A 21639-nucleotide genomic window follows, 5' to 3' on the forward strand; every position below is an offset into this window, starting at 1 on the left:
AGGGATGTTTCCATTTGCGTGTATGGCCTTTGCCCAGTGTGCTGGCATCCTTTCAGTGTGATGTCCATTTCCCCACGTCCGTGACTTTGTTCTCATGACTGAGAATGGGACCTCAGCAATTCTGACACCAATTATGTGTTGGAAGCTGATGGTCTGGCTGAAGGCCTTGAAACCGCATGATCACAATCAATTTTTAGCACTTAATCAAGGTCTTTCAAAATCTCCCTGTGAGGGTAACCTCCAGTTTCTCTATTACTTTATATCCCAAACAGTTTCTGTCGTATCAAATCATCTCCAAGGGTATAGGTACTCATGAGTAGGGTAAGGATTCTATCTGTGCAACAGGAAAAAAAGTCATCTGTCAGAGGCCCCGTATAATTCAAACATGACAGCAATGTTCCAAATGCCTTCCCATCACCAGAAACTTTCCTATCTCTTGGCAATGATCATTACAAATACCAAAAGACACAAAACATCTGCAGGATTACTCGTCTATCCTGCTACTGTCTTTTACAGTTCAGATCCTGTTGCAGAACTGAATTTGCTTTAAAGGTTTCAACTACCATTATACCTGCACTTAACCATGGCAAAATTCTCCACAACTTTAATTGACTGAGTTTGTATCTATATTTTGTCCATCTGAGTGTCTTCTGAAATCTGATACCCTTTCCCCCCCACTGTTTTGTAACTGTGGTGGTGTTTTTTTGTTTTGTTCCTGCTTTGTTTTATTCAGATGTTGCTGAATTTGCATAAGAAGAGTTGGATGGAAGGGTTAACTCTCCAAGACTACAGCGAGCACTGCAAACTTAATGAAACAGTGGTGAAGGAAATGCTGGAGTTAGCAAAGAATTATAACAAGGTACCACAGTCACCCTGTGTCTCTCAGGAGTTGGTGCCAGTTCACCAGTTAGAGTTCCTAGGGCTGAGGTATTGGTCAGCCAGTCATCACATCTTCTGGCTTGTGTTCTGAGGTGATCTGTCAACTAGATGACTGGAGGCAATGGCTGTTGGATGAACTCCTGCCCTTTGAAAGAGCAAAAAGATGATTCAGTCCCCTTTCCTCAAAGTGGAGAGTCCCTACCTGCTTTCCTATAAAAAAGGAGAGGGCTTTCTTTTCATTCTAGCCAAATGGCATGGAAAAGACTGGTCCTTGGTCCTTACAAAGGCACCTGGAGTATGCTCATGGATCCCTAGGGGCCCCTGGATACCCCCCTCCCAGTTTTGGAAATGCTGACACTGTATAAGAAATACTCACGCTCAGAGCACTTACAATATCAGTGGGGATGTATGGTGGAAGAGCTACCATGGTTTTCTTGCTACCAAAATATGGAGGTGCAGTATCCTCTCGATAGAAGTCTTGAATTGAGGAATGAGGCTGGATCCCACACAAATAAATGCAGAGCATGGGTCTTTGCTGTTATCCTTATGCGCATGACTTAGTGCTTCTGAACTTCCTGAAACCAACATACTTTAGCTTTTTTTAACGCCCACTGGATGTGTACTTTTTTAAAAGATGCTGTAGCTTTATGTTCGGTTTTAAGAAAATAGCGTTTAAATGTTTTTGGCTCTGGAATTAATAAGATCTCAAGCCGCTAACCTTTCCCTCATTTCCTTCCCAGGCTGTAGAGGAAGAAGATAAGATGACACCTGAACAGCTGGCAATAAAAAATGTTGGCAAGCAGGTGAGGTGTGATGAATTATACTGATGCGAAATAACATGGTTTGTATATTTTTGTTTAGTCGCATGCCGATAAGGTCCCCCTCTCCTTTTAATTCCTTACGTTCACTTATTTCCACTGAAGCAAATTATTGCAAGTCTGTGACTTAAGGTAGTCTCAACAGTGGCCAGAACTGCTGCCGTTTGTTACCTGCCATGATTTCGTTATGGTACCTCTTGCCTCTAAATACACCATCTGGAACATTAGGCTATAAAAGGAGTTCGTAGCGCTGCTGTTTTGGGGCTGGACATCCAACAGAAGAATAGCCTTAACGTATTTCTCCAGCCAGCAAGTTGTGGAACTGATTACCAGTGCATGCGCAGCCCCTAAGCAATCTGATTTTCCTTCATTTTAGGTTCATTATTGCAATAGTGAAGACCTATTATATACATACATAATATGTGTGTGTGTGTGTGTGTGTGTGTGTGTGTATTTAGTAAGTAACTCCTCCTCTTGTAGTAGCAAAGTTTACAAAGTAATTCTAAGCATGGTTATTTAAAAATAGGGTAGCCAGGTTGTAGCCCAGAGATGCCCTGCTGGTCATCAAACCTACTTTTAAATCAGTAGATTCAGGGGAGGGGGGGTTCCACCGACACTTTCCACCGACCTTTGTTCCACCGACACTTTTCACCTGTTGCGCTGAGTTTAAGGTACAGGTGAAATCTCTAGGTAGCAATTTGAAAATCTGTCTTGGAAGTAAGAGCTAGTGTAATGAAATATCTTCAAACAGAAAAGTCCCTCCTTCAGATGTCACTTCTGCCTTGAATTAATTAGGTGTCCGTAGGACTTTGTGTCAGCCCCCCAGTAGTATTTACCTACTTTACTGGGTGCTGTAAGGCTCAAATATGTTGAATACTCTAAAGCAGTGGTTCTCAATCATTTAAGCTTACTGTACTTTTGAGGACCCACTTGCACATAGCTCCATGTTACTTTCTTCCTTCCCAATGTAAAACACAGGCACATTCATGAATAATGATCAAGTCCATCTTTTCCCTGTGTAGTATTTATAAATGTACAGTATGGTACAGACTGCAGGCACTTGGGGAATTTTGAGAGGGGGTGGCAAGCGCACCTTGAAACAGCCACCGTAGGAGGTGGAGCCAGATCTGAAATGGCCGCTGCAGAAGGTGAAGTGAAACACTATCAGTTCCCGTATCACTTTGCAAAAGGATCACAGAAGGGGAATTAAAAAGAGGAAGGGAGAAAGAGATCGGGGAATGAGAAGGGAGCCTGAAGGAACCACAGGTCCTTACCAGTCCACCCGATCCTCCAAGGGGCTGTTGCTGCTATTGCAGCCGTGGGAAACCCTTTCATTTGAATGAGGGCAGCCAGTAAGAAGCCCTACCTTACAATGGCCCTGACTGCTTTCTGAAAAGCTCTGCAGGTGTCAGAAGTGCTGGGAGGGCAGTCTGCCCCCTTGGAATACTTGATAGGGCACAGCCCATAAATTTAATGGCAGCAAATGAAATTGAATGCAAGACATTTTCCTTAGCCAAGGAATCGTTCCTTCTTTTCATTTTGCTGAATCTTTTGCAATGCATTGGGGCTTACTGGGGGGGGGGTTCATACCTAGAAGTACAGTTCAAGAGCTGGGAAGTAGTAGTTGGCTTTGAGGAGGGCTCATAGATCAGTGACAGAGTATCTGCTTGGCTTGCAGAAGGTCCCAGTTTCAATCCTCAACCTCTGCGAGTCAGCATGGACCTTTTTGGCCTTGATAGACCAAGGGCCATACTCATTATGAGGCAGCTACATGTGTTTATATGTGTTCAGAAAAGGAGGACTGGAAAGAACAACTTTAGGGTAAGGCGCTTAGGATCTGTCAAAGGTTTTCTTGTCAGATTCATGCTAGAAAGCAGTCACATGAAGCAAAATGGAGTCTTCATTGAGAAGCATAAAACTCCTTGACTGAACCATGTTGCAAGTATGCAGATCTACATGTAATTCCATGGCAAAGCACAAGTTTGTATTTTGCTTGCAAGTTAGAAAGTTCTTTAAAAAGAGCATTTTTAGCTTTCCTTCAGCGTCCCCCCCCCCCCCCATCTCACTGTTCATTTTCGGTGATCTGTGCAGTCCCCCATTGGGACTGCTCTGTGCAGGCCTTCTGACCACTAGGGGGCATAGCACGTTGGCTCCATACACCCATTTCTACCCAAGGTGGTCACAGGTCCTGACACTGCTGTGCCCCCTCCCTTCGGTTTCTTCTTCATTGCTGTTAGAGAAAGAAGTCTACTGTTACTCTGTCTTTTCTTCGTTGTCGTTCTGGAAGCACAATCTGTATTCAGTTGTACATCGCTGTGTCTTCCGTGTAGTTCCATGTCTTCCTGCACAGAAGGCAACAGGGTTGAGTTTTACATCTGTAAAAGTTCATATGGCCGCTATTTCAGCCTTCCCCACGAAGGGGTAGGAAGTTCCACAGTGTTCTCCCATAGGATTTCAAATCGATTTCTCAAGGACTTGTTTAGTTCATATTTGCCCAGGGTGCCCATAGTTCCACAATGGTCGTTGTCCTTGGTGTTAGTGAAGCTAATGTCGAAACCCTTTGAACCCTTGGCCACTACCTCACTTGGTTTATTGACCATGAAGATCTGCTTCCTAGTTGCTATCACCTCAGTGTGAAGGATCAGTGAGATTGCTTCCCTTAGCATAGATCCTTGCTTTCTGAAGGTCTCACCAGAAAGGGCAGTCCTGAGGCCTAGCGTTCAGTTTATGCCTAAGGTGATTTCGAAATTCCATTTGTCACAAGAGTTGATTTACCAACCTTTTCCACAAAGCCTACATCAGATGGTGAAAGGGTGCTGCACACACTTGAGGTGAGGTGAGCCTTGTTATTTTATTTAGAAAGATCTAAGGAGTTCAGGAAAGATTCAGCATTGTTTGTGTGCCATTCTGGCCCGAACAAAGGGAAAAGAGCAACGTCACAGATGTTGTCTAGGTGGTTAGTTCTTGCTATCAGGAGGTATTATGAGCTTGCAGGACTTCCTTGCCTGCTGGTCCTGAGGGCCCATTCAACTAGGGCACAGGCATGTTCAGCAGCATTCCTCAACGGCATTTGATTGCTGGAGATCTGCAGAGCTGCTACTGGTCATCAGTAGCTACCTTTGTCAAGCACTATATCCTGGACCTGCAGGCAAGAAAGGCGACCCAGGTGGGAAAGGCCATCATACACTCCGTCTTCAACTCCTAAGGAGAGCTTTGACCCACCACCATGTAAGAAGCTTGTTAAAATCCCAATAGGGGGACTGCACAGAAGATCAAAAATGAAAAACAGGTTTCACTTACCTGTAACTGATGTCCACTGAGGTCTTCTGAGCAGGCACACATTCCCTTCCTCCTACCCCGCTGCAAACTCTCCTCATGCAGTAGTATGGGTGAGAGACGCCGGCGGCTCAGTAGAAACTGAAGGGAGGGGTGCAGCAGCGTCAGGACATGTGACCACCTTGGGCGGCAACAGCTGTAGAGAGCCGGTGTGCTGTGCACTGTCCCAATGTGTGCCTGCACAGAAGACCTCAATGAACATCAGTTACAGGTAAGTGAGACCTGTTTTTTTTTTCTATCTGTATTTTATGGTTTGTTTTCATTTGTTTAATTGGAAAGTGCTTTTGTTTTGAGTGAGGATATCTTAAAATAACATGGGATGAAGTCCCAGTTCCATTGGAAGCAAATGGCATAGTTCCCACTGATTTCAATAGAGCCCAGATTTCATTAACGAACTCAGTAAATGAATAAGGAGGAAAAGGCTGTGCTATAATGGACGCTTCTTTAATGCATACTTAGTTAAGTAACTCTTATGAACATGATATTTTTAAACATATAGACAGCATTGTTTATTAGGCAGATACTCATTTTATAGATTTTCTGTTACAAATAATGGCCAAGCCAACGTGCGACAAATGAAAAGCAGACTTGGAGGCTGCAGTCAAAAATGGTGAGGATGGGGTGCTCCCATTTCTTGTGTAGGAGAGAGAGCAGCTGGTGTGTAGAGAAGGTTTTGTGGTTTCAGTAACTCTACACACCCATCCCATCACTCTTCCTTGTTTCGGTTGTGGTCTCCAAGGTAGCTTTTTCAGTTTATAAAAATCTGTTTTGTAAGAATTATGTGTCTGTGCATCCCATGTAGTGTTTGTCCTCTAATTGTGAGCTCTGTGGTAAACGGAGCATAAAAGTGAGTTTGAGCTTAGGCTGCTGGAAAACTAGTACGTGGACTTCCGGTTGACCTGAGAACAGTGTTGTGGCGGTGCTCCGCTTCAGTGTTTTATTTTACTTTATCTTTAGCTTTATTATCTTTTAGTTTTATTATCTTTATTTGTTAGCGTTTAGCTGGCTGGTTTTCACATTATTAAGGGAGTTAAAAATAAGCATTTGCTGCTCTGCCTCCCTAAAATTCTTATACAGCGAGCTGGAGCAAAGTTGATGCTGAGGTGAATGCCGAAGGCTTCTGCTTTTGGGTGACAGCTGTACAGCTGGCGAGGGGAGATACTGCCTTGTACTCCTCACCTATAAGCTAAGTGTTTAACTTAGAATTTGTTTCAGAAATCTCCCTCCTCCCTCTCTTATTAGGGTGTGGCAGAGTGGTGAGGCCCTGACCTGGAAGGCCCAGGCTAGCCTGATCTCGTCAGATCGCAGAAGCTAAGCAGGGTCAGCCCCCGTTAGTATTTGGATGGGAGACCACCAAGGAAGTCCAGGGTTGCTGTGCAGAGGAAAGCACTGGCAAACCACCTCTGTTAGGCTCTTGCCGTGAAAACCCCAAAAGGGGGTCGCCATAAGTCGGCTGCGACTTGAAGGCACTTTACACACACACACACACACACACACACAGAGTGGTGAGAGGGTTGAGTGGAAGAAACAAGCTAGAAAGAATTTTTTAGTCAGTTTCTGCCTTCGAAGGGAGGATTTTGCTCTGTTCTGTTTTTGTTTTGCTTCGTTTGCTTTGTCTTGTTTGCCTCTTTCAAGGTCTTCAAGGCTTTTAACTTTTGAGAGCCTGTTGCTGAAGGGCGGGGGTAGATCTGCTGTCTGCTGGGCACACAGTGAGGCTGCGCCACCAAAAAAGGTGGTGCAATCACGCCACAGATCAAGGGGGTGTTCCCGGGGCAAACGGGAATAGGAAGCTGCTCAAAGGCAGCTCCACCCCTGGGAACGCCCCCTCCCCCACGCCGGCACGGACTTTCCCTTCCATCTGAGAAAATGGGCTGCATTCTTTTTCCGACTCTTACTGGCTACTCCTAGATGTGTCTTGGGCATAGCACGGAGAGCTGAATTGGGTGAATCATCAGTGGAGGCTAAGGCATGGATTAAAGCATTCCTTTGGAAAGTTAAGATCTTAACATCTGTGCGGAGGCCTACTTTACTTGGACTTGTACAGACAGGTGCTCACATTAGCCAATGGGATTATTTATGGGAAAGGAAAATGAAATGTCTAGGAATTACAAATGACACAGTAAAGACTATAGATATCTTAGAAATAACTAGGCTACTCAAAATGTGAATAAAGGAATTGGAAACTAACAGTACATTTGTTAGGGCTTGTAGGGTATGCTCAGCTTCCTTTTGGGGTGTTGCCCTTCCGCTGCAACTGCCAAGTATTTCTATCTCCTGACAATGCCAAAGCTCAGAAGAGCTTTTACTTTGGCAAGAATGAATGTCCTTCCTTTGGCAGTTTTGGAGGGCAGATTTAAAAAAGCGCCATACTCAAATAGAACATGTATAATGCTCACATGACAATGCTGAAACTGTCAAATGTATGATCATGGAGTGTCCTATATTTAATGAGCTTGAGGGCCAATTTAATTAATCCTTAATTTAAAAATAGGGAAATATCCAACAAGGCATCTGGCAGTATGAGGGAGCATGGAACATGGCTATTATCAGATACAAATGATTCTGTTACTCTGTCTGTGGCAAACTTTATAGGGGCAATAACTAAATACCAAAAGAATAACACAAAGGCATTTTTATTATTTTATTTTCTGCTCAAGGCTATAGCTGTATGAGCAGAGATAGATAGACAGACAGATAGATAGATCTAGTACGCGTTCCACCAAATTCATTCAGTTTGTAGAAGTTTTGATGCGTCAGTCATGGTGATCCAATGTACCAGGTGATAAGTAAGTTGCTTGGACCCACACCACTCCCTGCCAGTCCAGACTCAGGATCAGAATCTGTAGCATAGCCTAAAACTGCAATTGAGGAGCAGAAGTAACATCCAGGCTGATGTCTAGTATTATCAGCACCTGTGTTTTAAATGCTGCTGCCATAAAGCCGAGAGAGGCACATTTGTTGTTGTGCAGATGATTCAGAAGAGTGGAGTGAACCATAGTTTTCAAGCTCCAGGTGGGCTAATCCAGAAAGTTTGGGGCATTCCACGCTGGGGGTTCACAAAACTATTGGTCAAAGCAGATCTTTCATTAAGTCAGATTCCATTTTTCACACTTGAGCTGCCCAAGTGTCTGAAAACCAACAGAGGGATGGGGGGGGGGGGGACTCCATGTGCCTATCCAAATACACCATGGCCACAAATCAGACCTTGGGCCAGCCATACACTCTCAGCCTTTAACCTACAGGCTTGTTTTAAGGATAAAAGGGAGGAGAAGAGAACAGTATAAGCTGCTTTGGGTCCCCATTAGGGAGAAAGATGGAGTATAATTAGGGATGCCAGCCTCCAGGTGGGATCTGGGGATCCCCTGGAATTACAGCTCATCTCCAGACTAGAGATTGCTTCCCCTGGAGAAAATGGATGCTTTGGAGGGTAGACTCTATGGGATTGTACCCCACTGAAGTCCCTGTCCTCCCCAGTCTCCATCCCCAAATCTCCAGGAGTTTTCCAACCCAGATCTGGCAACCCTACCCCCATCCTGTGCTTGGGACTGGGGGGACCTAGCAACCCTAGCTATGAATAAAGCAAGTCGCCACCCAACCTGGGGGCATATATGTGGAAAGTAATGCCATCTCCATCAGTAACAACAAATAGTTGCACATAGAATTTTATGAGAAACTACAGCTAACAGAAGAAAATGGGGTTGTGATGGCTTAGTAGCAGCCTCCTTTCGGTCGTCAATTAGAAACTCAGAACAGCCAATGGCTACTGTGATGTTGAAAAGGGGTGTGTGGTAATTCCTATAAATAACACCCTCTGTTTCTATTTTAGGACCCAAAACGTCATTTAGAAGAACACGTGGATGTACTGATGACTTCCAACATCGTCCAGTGTTTAGCAGCCATGTTGGATACTGTTGTGTTTAAATAATGACTCTTTTGCTCGTCAATGCTGTTTTCTTCTGTAATCATCCATTGTTTCAAGCACTGAGACTGGGATAAATTTGGATGTCAAAGACATCTGGCATCATTTGCAGTCTAAGAGCAGCATTGTAACACCTTTTCAGCTTTGTTGTGCAATTACTTTGGGGTTTTTTTTAATGCCGGTGTCTTCACAGATTCCAACAGTTCAATAACACCAAGTTGGAAATTGCGTGTTAATGTTTTCATTTAATATTTGAGGGGAAATCAGTAGTAATTATATATATTGATGGTTGCTACATACATAATTTTTAAAAAAACTCTGTAACCCATTTAGTATTCATGTCGTTTTGTTCATAAATCAGGAGAAAAGGTATATGCTGGTGCTGCTATACAAAATTCATGCACATGAGTATATTTCAATAAGTCGCTGCTTCATAAATGAAACCTGGCAACCTGTGGCATAGATGTGATTTTGCACACAAAAAAAGAAAAGGGGAAAAAACCGCTCTTCAGCCTTAGAAAGGAACTTGGTTTTCAGCCTATCAACAAACACAGTCTCACTGGCTTAGGAAGAGCAGAGAGTGCAATCCAGTGCTCTGGATACATCGTCATTATCACAGATCTTTCCCATGTTCCCCTTTCTAGGACAGCCCTTTCCGACCCCTGTTAATCTATGTGGGTCCTGGGGCTACACTAAAGAAGGAGGAATGGACAAAACTGCTCTTTCCTCCCTCTTCCACGGATGGCTTGTTGTACCCAATCCATGCAGTTTTGTTTGGTTCACCTCTGTGCTCTCCAGGATTAGAGCTCTCCAGGTCAGATGGTTTTGGTTTCCATTCTTTCCAAATTTTAACCTGTGCTCAGAACAGAAAAACAAGCAACAATATTGAAAATACCTTGAATTTTTCCATAGCCTTTCGATGAACAACTTCTCTAGGGTGAGAGTCAACAACCTGAACAGTTGAAAGCGATATTTAGTGTTACTTTGAAAAGGAGATGCAGCTAATTTGACTAATTTTAAATAATGGGTGATCCACTGCATTTGAACCAAGAGGACACATTGGTGGGATGACTGTGAAGAGGAAGCTTGGTCTCTGAAAGAAGTATCTCAAACCCTGGAATCAGTCAGAGATGTCGATCGTATTTCAAATGTCTGTGAAAACCTGGAAAATGAGTTAAAAAACAGGCTGCATTGTCCATTGACAGTGTTCCATGCTCTAATAAGGATATATACTTTTTTTCAGACATTTCAAACACTGAAAGCAGTATTTTGAGAAGCTTTGTGTTCATTTTTTTTCATTGTAGTCTTTGATATTTCACTAGGCATCACACACATCTTTTCAGAATACAAGCTCGTATGTTTTTGCAAAAGCTGTCATATAATACACAGATTCCTTTCCCCCATATTTTGTAAACAAAGCACAAATATATGGAGACATCAGGTAACAACCATGCCAGTACATGACTTCTTCTAGGTTAGAGATGTAAAATTTCCAGTCATTTTGAAGTGAATCGTATCACTTATCAGTAAACACTTGGGTGCCTTGCTGGGTAACGGATTTATTGCATCATTACACCACTGCCAATATGTAAACATGCCTTGTTCGAGTTCCCAGAAATATTTTTCTCAGAAACGGCTAGTTCTAGCTCCTTCCATAACGATTTAGAATAATCAGTTTTCTTCTGTTTAATTATAAGCTTGTGGTAATACCTTAGGTTCAGAAGATATGACATCGCGGACCCATTGTTAGTGTGTCTTGCTTGTCTCATTGTATAGGTAATTTCTTTTTTCAGAGCCTTACATTCCTGGTCGAACCAGCCATTATTTGGATATAACATGGGTTTAATCGGTCTAGTGTTTATTAGCTTAGGTTTAAGATAGTCAATTATGCCTTCAAAAATTTTGAAAGCACCATTATCTGAATTAAGGAGAGCTGACCTCTGAGACTCTATTTCAGTGTTTTCAAAAATACAAGCAAATTTAGAATTGAGTTGATCTGACCATCTAAGTCTCCTGAGGCCCGGTGTTATGTCTTCATCAGAGTCCAAAACTGGTTTCAGTGGCATGTTGGCATTGATGTTAAGAGATAGCCTCAATGGCATTGTTCGAGTTCCCAATCCTGCTGTCTGGTGTAGGGGGGGGGTGCCAGCTTCCAAGTCTTTACTTCCTCATTTCACTTTGGACAGAGACTGAATACAAAGTCAATAGATGCTAGAAGTTTTGACTAAATCAGTGTGGCCAGAAACGAAAGGTTTATGCCATTTTTTTCCTAAAGAAAGGATGTAAACACTGAATTCAGAGCAGCTGAATGTGCTACATCGTCTGGCCAACAGCAAGACATATTAGGGTGAGAAGGTAACAATTCTCCAATCAAATAGCCACATTTTGGGGGATCCCTCAAGCCATGTGGCAGCCAGATGTGGTTAATCTTCATGTTCAGGTGCCTGTATCTCTGGCTCCTCACTGGTTCTGTGCAAGCTGTGGTTTCCAGCAAGATACTTTTAGAAGTGCTGAAGCACTTGACCCAAACAGATTTTCATTTCAAGCAGCACAGCCTCATTCCGTATTGCAAACTACTTTGAAAAGGCCCCGGACTTTCAGAAGTGGATCGCTCAGTGTGCTGGTAATCACAAATCCCTTTCCTGAAAGTGGTGTTTTTATAAATGCTGTCCTATTCGTGGGAGGTATAAAAGAAGATAGCCATGGTTTAAAACAGGCTGCTTTTGTTCCCTCATTTGAATGGGAAAATACAATGAAAAGCAGGACTGTCTTTTGTTTTTAGTGCACCTCTTGCCTTCCCTGCTACTGCCCTATAACAGTGTTTGTGGTTGCAAGGGGAATGTTTTGTGTGAAATGCAAGATTTCATCATCTTTGCCTTAGAAGAGTTTCCAGGCAAAGAGTAGGAATGACTGGAGAAGTTTCCTTCAAACTATTTCAGCAAATCCCTACTGGATGGGCTGTCAGTTCCTCCTTTTCAGTGCCTCCATGAGAAGTTCTAATGGCTTACTGTGTATTAGAAAGATCTACTCATTAATCTACCTCCAAGGATTCAGATGGGCGCAATAAGACCAAAGCTAGAGATACATTAATTGGCAAGCAGATGCTAATGAAATTTGTTTAATAGTGCTAACAGTTGGCAGCGTTAGCATGAACGTTCCTTAGGGCTGACCTCTATTGTGTATTTTTTGTTGGCAGAACACGTTTCTCTTCGCTACGCTCTTCTCGTTCTGCCAAAGATCATGTGTATATTGGATAATATAGATGTGAGTTTGGATTTGAGGAAAAGCATAAAAGTAAACATGAAAAAATGGATGGTTTCTTTTAATACCTTGCTCTGTGCCAAATTGTGTTCTTGAAATTTTTGGAGCTGCTAATTCTTTGGAGGGATGTCTTTGCTGGCAGAATGACTCATGGGAAAGAATGATCATATGGACTCAGCTGTTGCATTACATCAACAATGCAATCCTAAGGAGAGTTACCATAAGTCTGTTGGAGTGTTAACAGGCTTCAAAGAGTGTAACTCTGCCTAGGATTGGACTGTAAGGGTATCATCCTAAGCAGAATTACACATGATATTTTAATAGTATTCATAAGAGAGAATACTTCATTAAAAAGACCAACATGCTAATTTTACCGGCATTTATAGCAGTCTCTCAGCAGCAACATGTCTGTATAAAATTGATTCTTCCACAAGTTTTGTAAAGTCAAAATATAATACCATTCTTGTGGGTTATCCAGGCTGTGTAACCGTGGTCTTAGTATTTTCTTTCCTGACGTTTCGCCAGCAGCTGTGGCAGGGATCTTCAGAGGAGTAACACTGAAGGACAGTGCCTCTGAGACAGATTCCAGATAACCCACAAGAACCAATGAACTCTGACCGTGAAAGGCTTCGACAATAATCCATATGATATTGTAGCCACAGAAATGTATCTTGTAGCAATTTGTGCTAAGGAAACTATCAGGCAAGTGACTTGTGATTCTGATTTAACAATATTTTTGAAATATCTTGCCAGGCAAATGTGGGGTTAGTAGACATCTCTTGCTTTGGCAGGGCTAGTAACAGGAGGACAGCTCTGAGGGCTAGAACAAAGGCCCGTGGTCTCCATCCTGTCTTTGTCAGTGATGAACCCGGGGAGAACACCGCTCCAAAGCAACAATACAATTCTCAGGCCATTTATGCATGGGAGGTTTTGCCTTGGATTTGCCGCTCTCTAGATGCTCATTTCCCCCATCCAAATTCTCAAAACTCAACAATAAGCCCCCATGCAGAGTTTTGAGAATTTAGATGGGGAAAATGCATCTAGGGAGCGGCAAACCCAAGGCAAAACCTCCCATGCATAAATGGCCTCAGTCTTCTCTGCTTCAGTGGGAAAGAGCTTGTACTTAAATCTCTTTCACTGCACAACAAGGGTCTTTGTTGGGCTGGACTGCGCTCAAAATATTTTTTCTCTAAAACGTATTCTGATCTGAGTGGCACATTTTCCTGTGTTTTGGTAGGCACTGCCTATCTCATACTGTCACGAGCTTTAAAACATTTCGCAGACTTTTGGGTGCAATAGAAATTGAGTGTTCCTAAATTCCACTGAAGTCAATAGCACAAGAACCAATCCTTAGGAACAAAGGAAGCAAGTCCCCTTCAAGTCAGTGGGCTTGCTTTCTGGAAATGAGCATCAAATCAAGGAGGTTGACATTTAACCAGGCAACGTTCTGCTCAATTGTAAGCATGTGCTAAGTTCAACTGGGTGAAGTCCTCTGTAAGTGTACACAGAATCGCTTATTACAATGGCATGTCTAATGTTCATTACACTGTATTCTTTAATACTATCATTGCTGTGTGAGGGATGACTTCGGTTTGGCAAGTTTTCAGTTCTTACTTAAAAGACTTCTGCCTGATTCAATGTAAGAGGTGGGTGACCTTACTGAGTATAATGGTTTAGGCAGCCAGACAATCTTACGGAGTGGAGCATTTTATTTAAATTGGAAAACTTTTTTTAAAAAAATCCCGAGGGCACTCCAATGCATGAGGTAAACTAAAAGGCACCAATCTGTCAAACAGAACAACCATTATTATTTTGTGCCATACTCATTGTACATTTGGCACATTTGTTAAATAAAGCTACATTGGCAATAAAAGAAATCAAATTCTGGAGAGGACTTTTCTAAAGAAAGAAAAGGCATGAATCTCTTAAACAGAACAACCATCATTATTTTATGCCTTACTCATTCTATATTTGGCACATTTATTAAATAAAGCCACATTGGCAAAAATAAATAAAAATCCTGAAGAGAAAAAATATTTTCTGAAGTAGAAGAAAAGGCACAAATCTCTCAAAGAGAACAAAAGTCATTATTTCGTGCCACAGTAGAGCACATTAGTTAAAACCACAGTGGCAAAAAAGAAATAAAATCCTGAAGAGATAACTTTTCTGAGCTAACAAAAAAGGCAGCTCTGAAACAAAGCGAGTCCTCTCTCTGTGGCGGTGAAGAGAGAACTGAGGGAGGAGCGCCCCTCAGCCCCTCCATCAACTGACCGTTGGGCAGGAAGCCGGCCCAGAAGATAAGGTTGCCAGTAGGGTTGCCAGGTCCCTCTTCGCTATCAGGAGATTTTTGGGGCGGAGCCTGAGGAGGGCGGGGTTTGGGAGGGGAGGGACTTAAATGCCATAGAGTCTAATGGCCAAAGCGGCCGTTTTCTCCAGGTGAACTGATCTCTATTGGCTGGAGATCAGTTGTAACAGCAGGCGATCTACTGCTATTACCTGGAGGTTACGATAATAATAAACTTGGACTGCAAATTAATTAGTTGGTCAACCGTATGCAGTCACTATGGCCAAACAGTAGCATAAATCAATAACACCAATTTGGAAATAAATTCAATTAATATATAATAATCATTTGTTGCTTCGCAAAGAGCATATAATTCATACTTTTTCTTAATTGCAGCTTCAAAATACAAAAATAAAGGACTATAGAAAACAAGCAAGACAGGAATCTGGTGAAGTGTCCTGTTTCAAAGTCAATTTTCTTCAGTTGATATATATATAATAGTCCCAAATCATAAGAAAATAATTCTTCTGCTCATCTGAATTATTTTTTTATGATTTGGGACTATTATATATATATATATATATATATATATATATATATATATATATATATATATATATATATATATATATATATATATATATATATATATATATAATAGTCCCAAATCATAAAAAAATAATTCAGATGAGCAGAAGAATTATTTTCTTATGATTTGGGACTATTATATATATATCAACTGAAGAAAATTGACTTTGAAACAGGACACTTTACCGGATCCCTGTCTTGCTTGTTTTCTATAGTCCTTTATGATTTTTGTATTTTGAAGCTGCAATTAAGAAAAAGTATGAATTATATGATCTTTGTGAAGCAACAAATGATTATTATATATTACCTGGAGGTTGGCAACCCTAGTCACCAGGTCCCTCTTCACAACCAGCAAGAGGTTTTTGGGGCGGAGCCTGAGGAGGGCGGGGTTTGTGGAGGGGAGGGATTTCAATGCCATAGAGTCCAATTGCCAAAGCGGCCATTTTCTCCAGGTGAACTGACCTTTCGGCTGGAGATCAGTTGTAATAGCAGGAGATCTCCAGCTAGTGCCTGGAGGTTGGCAACCCTAACAGAAGACCTCTCGATGAACAACAGTTACAGGTAAGTGCAACTCTGTTTTTCTTCCTCACTTAAAATACTTCTGCCTGGTTCAACGTAAGAGGAGGGTGACCTTGCTGGGTATAATGGTTTAGGCAGCCAGACAATCTTATGGAGTGAAGCATTTTATTTACATTGGAAAACTTTTTTTTAAATCCTGAGGGCACTCCAATCTGTGCATCCCCTCCTTACAGAAAGCAGGGGTTCTGGTACCTCACTGACAAGACAATTCTTTATTACGGTCAATGACCAGCACAGGGACCTCACTGAAGATACTTTGCAGTCGTCTCACAGTACCGCATAGACCAGATTTTCACCCAGTTATCCGAATGCCTCATGTGAAACACTGGTTTCTGTCCCCTAGTAAAAGAGGACAACCAGAGCCAGTGTAGTGATTACAAGTGGTGGGACTCTAATCTGGAGCACTGGGTTCGATTCCCCACTCCTCCGCATGAAGCCTGCTGGATGACCTTGGGCCAGTCGCAGTTGGACTCTCAGCCCATGCAGAGGCAGGCAATGGTAAAACCACCTCTGGACGTCTCTTGTCTTGAAAATCCTACAGGGACACCATAAGTCGGCTGCGACTTGACAGCACTCTATACACACACACAAAGGAGGGCACCCCCCCTTCTTGTCCCAGCTTCAGAGAGAAAGAGAATATGGGTTGGATCCAGCCAGCTGTTTCTCTCTGTCAGCTAATTTTCTGTTACTATAGTCTGCTTCCCACATGGCTTTTGTCCATGCAGGTCCCATGATCCTCAACATAACCTTTTTGGTAGTTAGAAGGGACCATTCCTCCCTTTTCATCATGAAAACCGATCCAATCCTGTATCTCATAGTGTTTCCAGGGTAGCACGGGGATGGGAGACCCATGTGCATGGAGTGTGAGATAGAAATGTGATCTATGTGAAATTATATACCATCCTACAAACTAAGGGGCGGCAGCCTGACTCTTCCTCTCTCCTTTCATACTTTGTGGGGAGGGGGATGGTTGGGGAAGGGCCCCTTTTCAAGGGTTTTTCACTCCCACTTAGAGTTACCAACCTCCAAGTGGTGGCTGGAGATCTGCTATTACAACTGATCTCCAGCCAATAGAGATCAGTTCACCTGGAGAAAATGGCCTCTTTGGCAATGGGACTGTATGGCATTGAAGTCCATTGAAGTCCATCCCCTCTCCAAACCCTGCCCTCCTCAGACTCCACCCCCAAAAACCTCCCACCGGTGGTGAAGAGGGACTGGCAACCCTACTCCCACTCCATCCCTGCTCCCAGGGTTGTCCTGAAGATAAAATAGAGGAGAACGTTATAAACTGCTCTGGGTCCCCTTTGTGGGGTATAAATGAAGTAAATAAATAATAAATTAGCTTAAGAGCGGGGGCAGATACAGTTAGGTTGGTTGATAGGTGAGAATAAGAGAGTGATGATATGGGGGTTGCAGGTGAGGAGATATTGTGGGGAAGATGACACACAAAGATTATTATTTTTTATTTAAATTTATAGCTTACCCTCATTCCCAGCCCGGACGGGCTCAAGGCAGGTAACCTTAAGGTCCCACAGGGCTCTGATGTTACCAGGAAGGGAATTCCATCAGGCTGAGGCCAGCGTTGAAAAAGCCCTGGCCCTTGTCAAGGACAGCCACACACTCTTAGGGCCGGGGGCCACCAACAAGTTATTATTTGTAGAGTGTAATGCTCTCTGGAGTGGATGAGGTGCCACTTGCAAGTCCCCACTGTGCAACTGTGCCTGGCTCAGCAACTGGACCATAGTTTTCCCAGTTACAGGCTGCAAGGGGCAGGGAAGGCGGGAAAATGGAAGATGTCAACATATGTCAAAGTTATGCCTAGTCTGCAGTTTGCTAAACAGATTATACTGATCAGAGTGACAGCTAAGTCATTTGATGATGCTGGTCTGATCCAGTTTGTACAGCCAGGAATGGGGATTTCCAGAATGACTCATCTCAGGTGAACTGTGATTGGTCATGAATGTGTATATAAGTCTGTGTAGTGAATGTAAGTTACCTCTTGCTGAAATATATATGCTGGCGGAGCATGCTGATGCTCAGAGCTGTGAATGTTAACAGCCAAAGGACTCTGTGTAGATATTGTGAATAAACTGTACATAGCAGAACTGCGTGGTGTGAAGTTGCTACCAGGTAAACTCCTGAAGTCCAGACAAGCTGTGCGCGACAGGGGGGAGGATTGAAAGTGGGTTGGCTGGTGGGCGAAAAGGAGATGGGGCAGGAAAGGGGGAGAAGCTATGGGGGCTTTCAGGAAAGGGGAAGAGGATACAGTGGGGGAGGGGAACGGGATGCCCTCCTCAAGGCCTTGCAGGTACCCAATTGTTTTAAAACATTTTCTTGCATGCACACACAGTAACACAGTGAAGATCCTTGTGCTTCGGAGGCAGCAGTTGCTGAAGAAACTTCTTTAAACTCTGCACAGCCAATTAGATTTCCAATGATTAATCAGAAGACCTGCTGGGCAAAAGACCTGCCAGGGCCCACCCACTTTCTAAAAACCCTTGGTGACTGCTAGGAAAGGTATCAGCAGGAGCCATGGTACCCTGGGCACCATATTGAGGACTCCTACTTTAGGGGCTGCAGCTGTTGGACTAGAGATACCTAAATCTGCATCCTTCCTTGACCATGAATCTCATCAGTTGACCTTCAGTCCAACAAACTCCCAGAGCAGCTATCTGATAGCGTTGTGAGGGGAACCTGGGGAAGGGAAAACTATATACACTGAGTGTCTTGGAGGCAGGATACAAATGCGGTAAACATTTCTATCTACCTAAACGTCTAATTTATTCAGTCATTTATGTTGCCTTTCTGCTTTCTTGGTACCAATGGTGGCTAATAATAAAAATTATAAACTGTTAAATCTTATCAAAACAACAAATATCATAAAAACATAAATTGTGCTGGAACAACAATGGTTGCCTCGCTTTTCATTAGTTCATTCAAAGAACTTTCAGACTAGAAGAGTCTACCTTGCTTGGAGGCTGGTAAGAATAGCGCCAAGGTCACATTCTGAAAGAAGGAATTACATGGTTGGGGGATACAATGGAAAAGGTTCCCGGCAGTATGGTGGGTTCATCTTCATGGCTTCTGTGCATGTGCAGACCAGCTGGGCGAACCAGTACAGAATCCTGTAACCCACTCCCAATGGGTGACCACTGGTCATAATATCAGCATCTAAAGTGGGGCAATTGTTTCTTAGATAAGACAAGCACTCCCAGTCACTGCTGAACCCAAGGCCTTTTATGCATGGTTGTTTCCCTCACGGTCACCCCTCCAACAACTTTGGGACTTTGTTTTGATTATGCATGTTGTTTCTGGCCATCCGAGGTTGCCTCCCTCTCCCCCTGCATTTCCCCATGTTTCACCCACGTTTTTAGGAACCTGTTTTATCTCAAATTTGAAAATACACGCAAAACACAGGGAATCACAGGGGGAGAGTGAGGCGACCTCTGACAGTCAGAAATGGCATGCATAATCAAAGACCTGATTGTTGGAGGTGTAACGGTGAGGGAAACAGCCATGCATAAAAGGCCCAAGTCCTACAGTATCAGATATGTTGTAGCATAGGTTTTAATAAGCCAAAAGGCCATATTTAAGAGATTGCTTTAGATGTGCACTGCTGTTAGGTAGAACACAAATTATTACAAATTCAAATTTGAGGGGATACGAGCCATTCCCAGTCAAGCATAACGAGACAGCATCAACCTGTAAAATGGGACAGAATCCAGAAGGGTGTATGTCTGTCTGTTGAAGCCAAAGCAAAATGGATAGGTCAACTGCTCTGTTTAGTAAGGTATCTGCTATCAATTACTGTTGACTCTTGAGTTTATGGTATCACTTTTGCTAACAGTTCTAGAGTCCAAATCATCTTAAAGTTTAAGAAACGGTCAGATGAAACAGTCTCTATCTCATGAAAATTTATGGCACCATATATTTGCAGCTCTTTAAGACACCACAAAACTCACTGCTGTTTTTGTTGCTAACTGTTCCTCTGAAATTTGCTAATGAATTTTAACTCAAACAGTTTCACACTGAAGTCTCCCTTTGAATCCACTGTTGTTGTAGTATGGTAATTTGAAGGTCCACACTGCAGCAGTTTGTCAAGGGATTGAAACTCTTCTTGAATAGTTTCTGGATGTCATTGTTTTGAGTGTCTGTGTCCTTATGTCCTGCATGAACTCCCCGAAAGAGCCCTGTCTTTACTTTCTAGATGAGCGCAATACAAGACATTCCAGTTTCTTGGCCTCTTAGAATTAACAGGATCAGTTATTTTAACTTTTTTTTTTGCAGTTGTGAGCCCTGCTCCCAAAGAATGCTCATATCCTTCTTGAGGAAGGGCCTTTTCAATGGCAGCCCCACAATTATGGAACGACCTTTCCAGGGAGGTGTACTAGGCCCCTCACTTTTAATCTTTGGGAGGCATCTGAAGACAGCTTTATTTAGGACTGCATTTGGTTGAGCTTACTAAGCAGTTCTGAACTGTGATTTTAAGTTTTACTTTTTATGTTTTTAATGTATTTTATGTGTTTTATCTATGTTGTAAGCCACCTTGAACTCCATGAGGGAGAAAAGCAGCTAATAAGAAAGTTTTAAATACATGAAGTGTATGTTTTCCCCACACTATGAAGCAATTCTAACCACAATTGCAGCATATAAGGAAAGCAGATCTGATGGTGTAGAATTAAATTACACATAGAGTAAAATCAAACTGGAAAATGTTGATGCAGATAATATAGCTCAGAGCGTTTTCAGTATCAAGATTTCTAGGGAAATGGGAATGATTTGTTTTAGTTATATATTTTAGTGTGTGTTCCCCCCATCCACCCCTGCAATGGGATGTATCAGAAACTGTGAGGGTGTTAATGGAGTCCTTTTGAAATTCACAGGGATGGTAGTAACTTTTTTAGAATTAGCAATCATTCACTATGTAGTATATTGACTTTCCAGTTACGCAGAAGTCCTGCTCAGCATGGATGATGACGATGATGAAATGAGTGGACGGGCAGATGGAAGGGCAGACAGACAGACAGGAATCTGTTAGCACAGCAGAAGCTTTTGTGCACCGGAGTCCACTGCCACAACAAATCTGTCAGTCTTTAAGGTCCTCCAAGATTCTTCTCTTTGGTTTTGTTGTGATGGATTCATAGACCTAACCCTCAGGAAGAGGAGGGGGGATACTTTTTGTGGGAGAAGGGACCTTAATTGCCCTGCAGGAATTTGGTTTCAACCCAAAAATGGTAATGGAGAGAATGGCCCAACTAGAAAATTATTCCAGGATTCCATCGCTCTTCACCTGGGCCCAGTTTGCCATCCTGTGATTGGCGGAGCTGCGAGCCACTCAAGGGACCCGCCTCCATTCCACAATATAAATGCAATCCGAATCGCTGAGCAGCTGAAGGAAATGGACTTTGTCTTGGTGCCACAGTAAAGCATCTTCATCATCATTTTTTGAATGGTCTCTTCTTATTTTAAACCCCTGGGCACAACCCAACCTATTATTATTATTATTATTATTATTATTATTATTATTATTATTATTATTATTATTATTGCTGAAATCTTCAGTAAATTGACTAGAGGCTTTCTTCTGAACAAACGTGCTTAGGCACACGGCGCGCCTCCACTGATTTCAAGGGAGAGAGATGTATCCGCGGGGAACACTCTCAGTGAAATCAGTGGGGCCTTTGGGAAATCTAATTGTCTTGGATTTTTTTTTCCTTCCCCAAATCATTTTTAAAAAAATGGAGATCCCGCCTGCCTCGCCTCTCTTCTCGGAACCTGCCAGCCCCTGAATCTGTTTCTAGGAACGCCAGGTCAGGAGGTGTGCGACCACCTCTTTATGAGCACCGGAGAGATCTCTGCCTGAGAAAGGGCAAAAAAGAGTCGAAATTCCCAACCGGGGAGGCGCAAGAGGGGCGCAGGTCCGGCGGGGAGAGAGAGCCCCTTGGCTGGGCTGGATGGCGGCGCCCCCTCGGCCG

At 42.9% G+C, this 21639-nt stretch overlaps 1 protein-coding gene across 1 annotated transcript in view; it reads left to right on the forward strand.

The window, feature by feature from the left end:
- The window catches only part of PSMD14 (proteasome 26S subunit, non-ATPase 14), a 58451-nt gene extending 49211 nt beyond the window's left edge, over positions 1–9240 (forward strand). The window contains exons 8-10 of the mRNA XM_056861288.1: positions 734–859; positions 1620–1682; positions 8860–9240. Coding sequence (XP_056717266.1) covers positions 734–859; positions 1620–1682; positions 8860–8958 — 288 coding nt within the window. The 3' untranslated portion in view covers positions 8959–9240. The remainder of the gene's footprint in view (positions 1–733; positions 860–1619; positions 1683–8859) is intronic.
- Positions 9241–21639: the final 12399 nt, after the last annotated feature.

The sequence above is a fragment of the Euleptes europaea genome, chromosome 15 (assembly GCF_029931775.1).
Source record: "Euleptes europaea isolate rEulEur1 chromosome 15, rEulEur1.hap1, whole genome shotgun sequence".
Taxonomy (NCBI): domain Eukaryota; kingdom Metazoa; phylum Chordata; class Lepidosauria; order Squamata; family Sphaerodactylidae; genus Euleptes; species Euleptes europaea.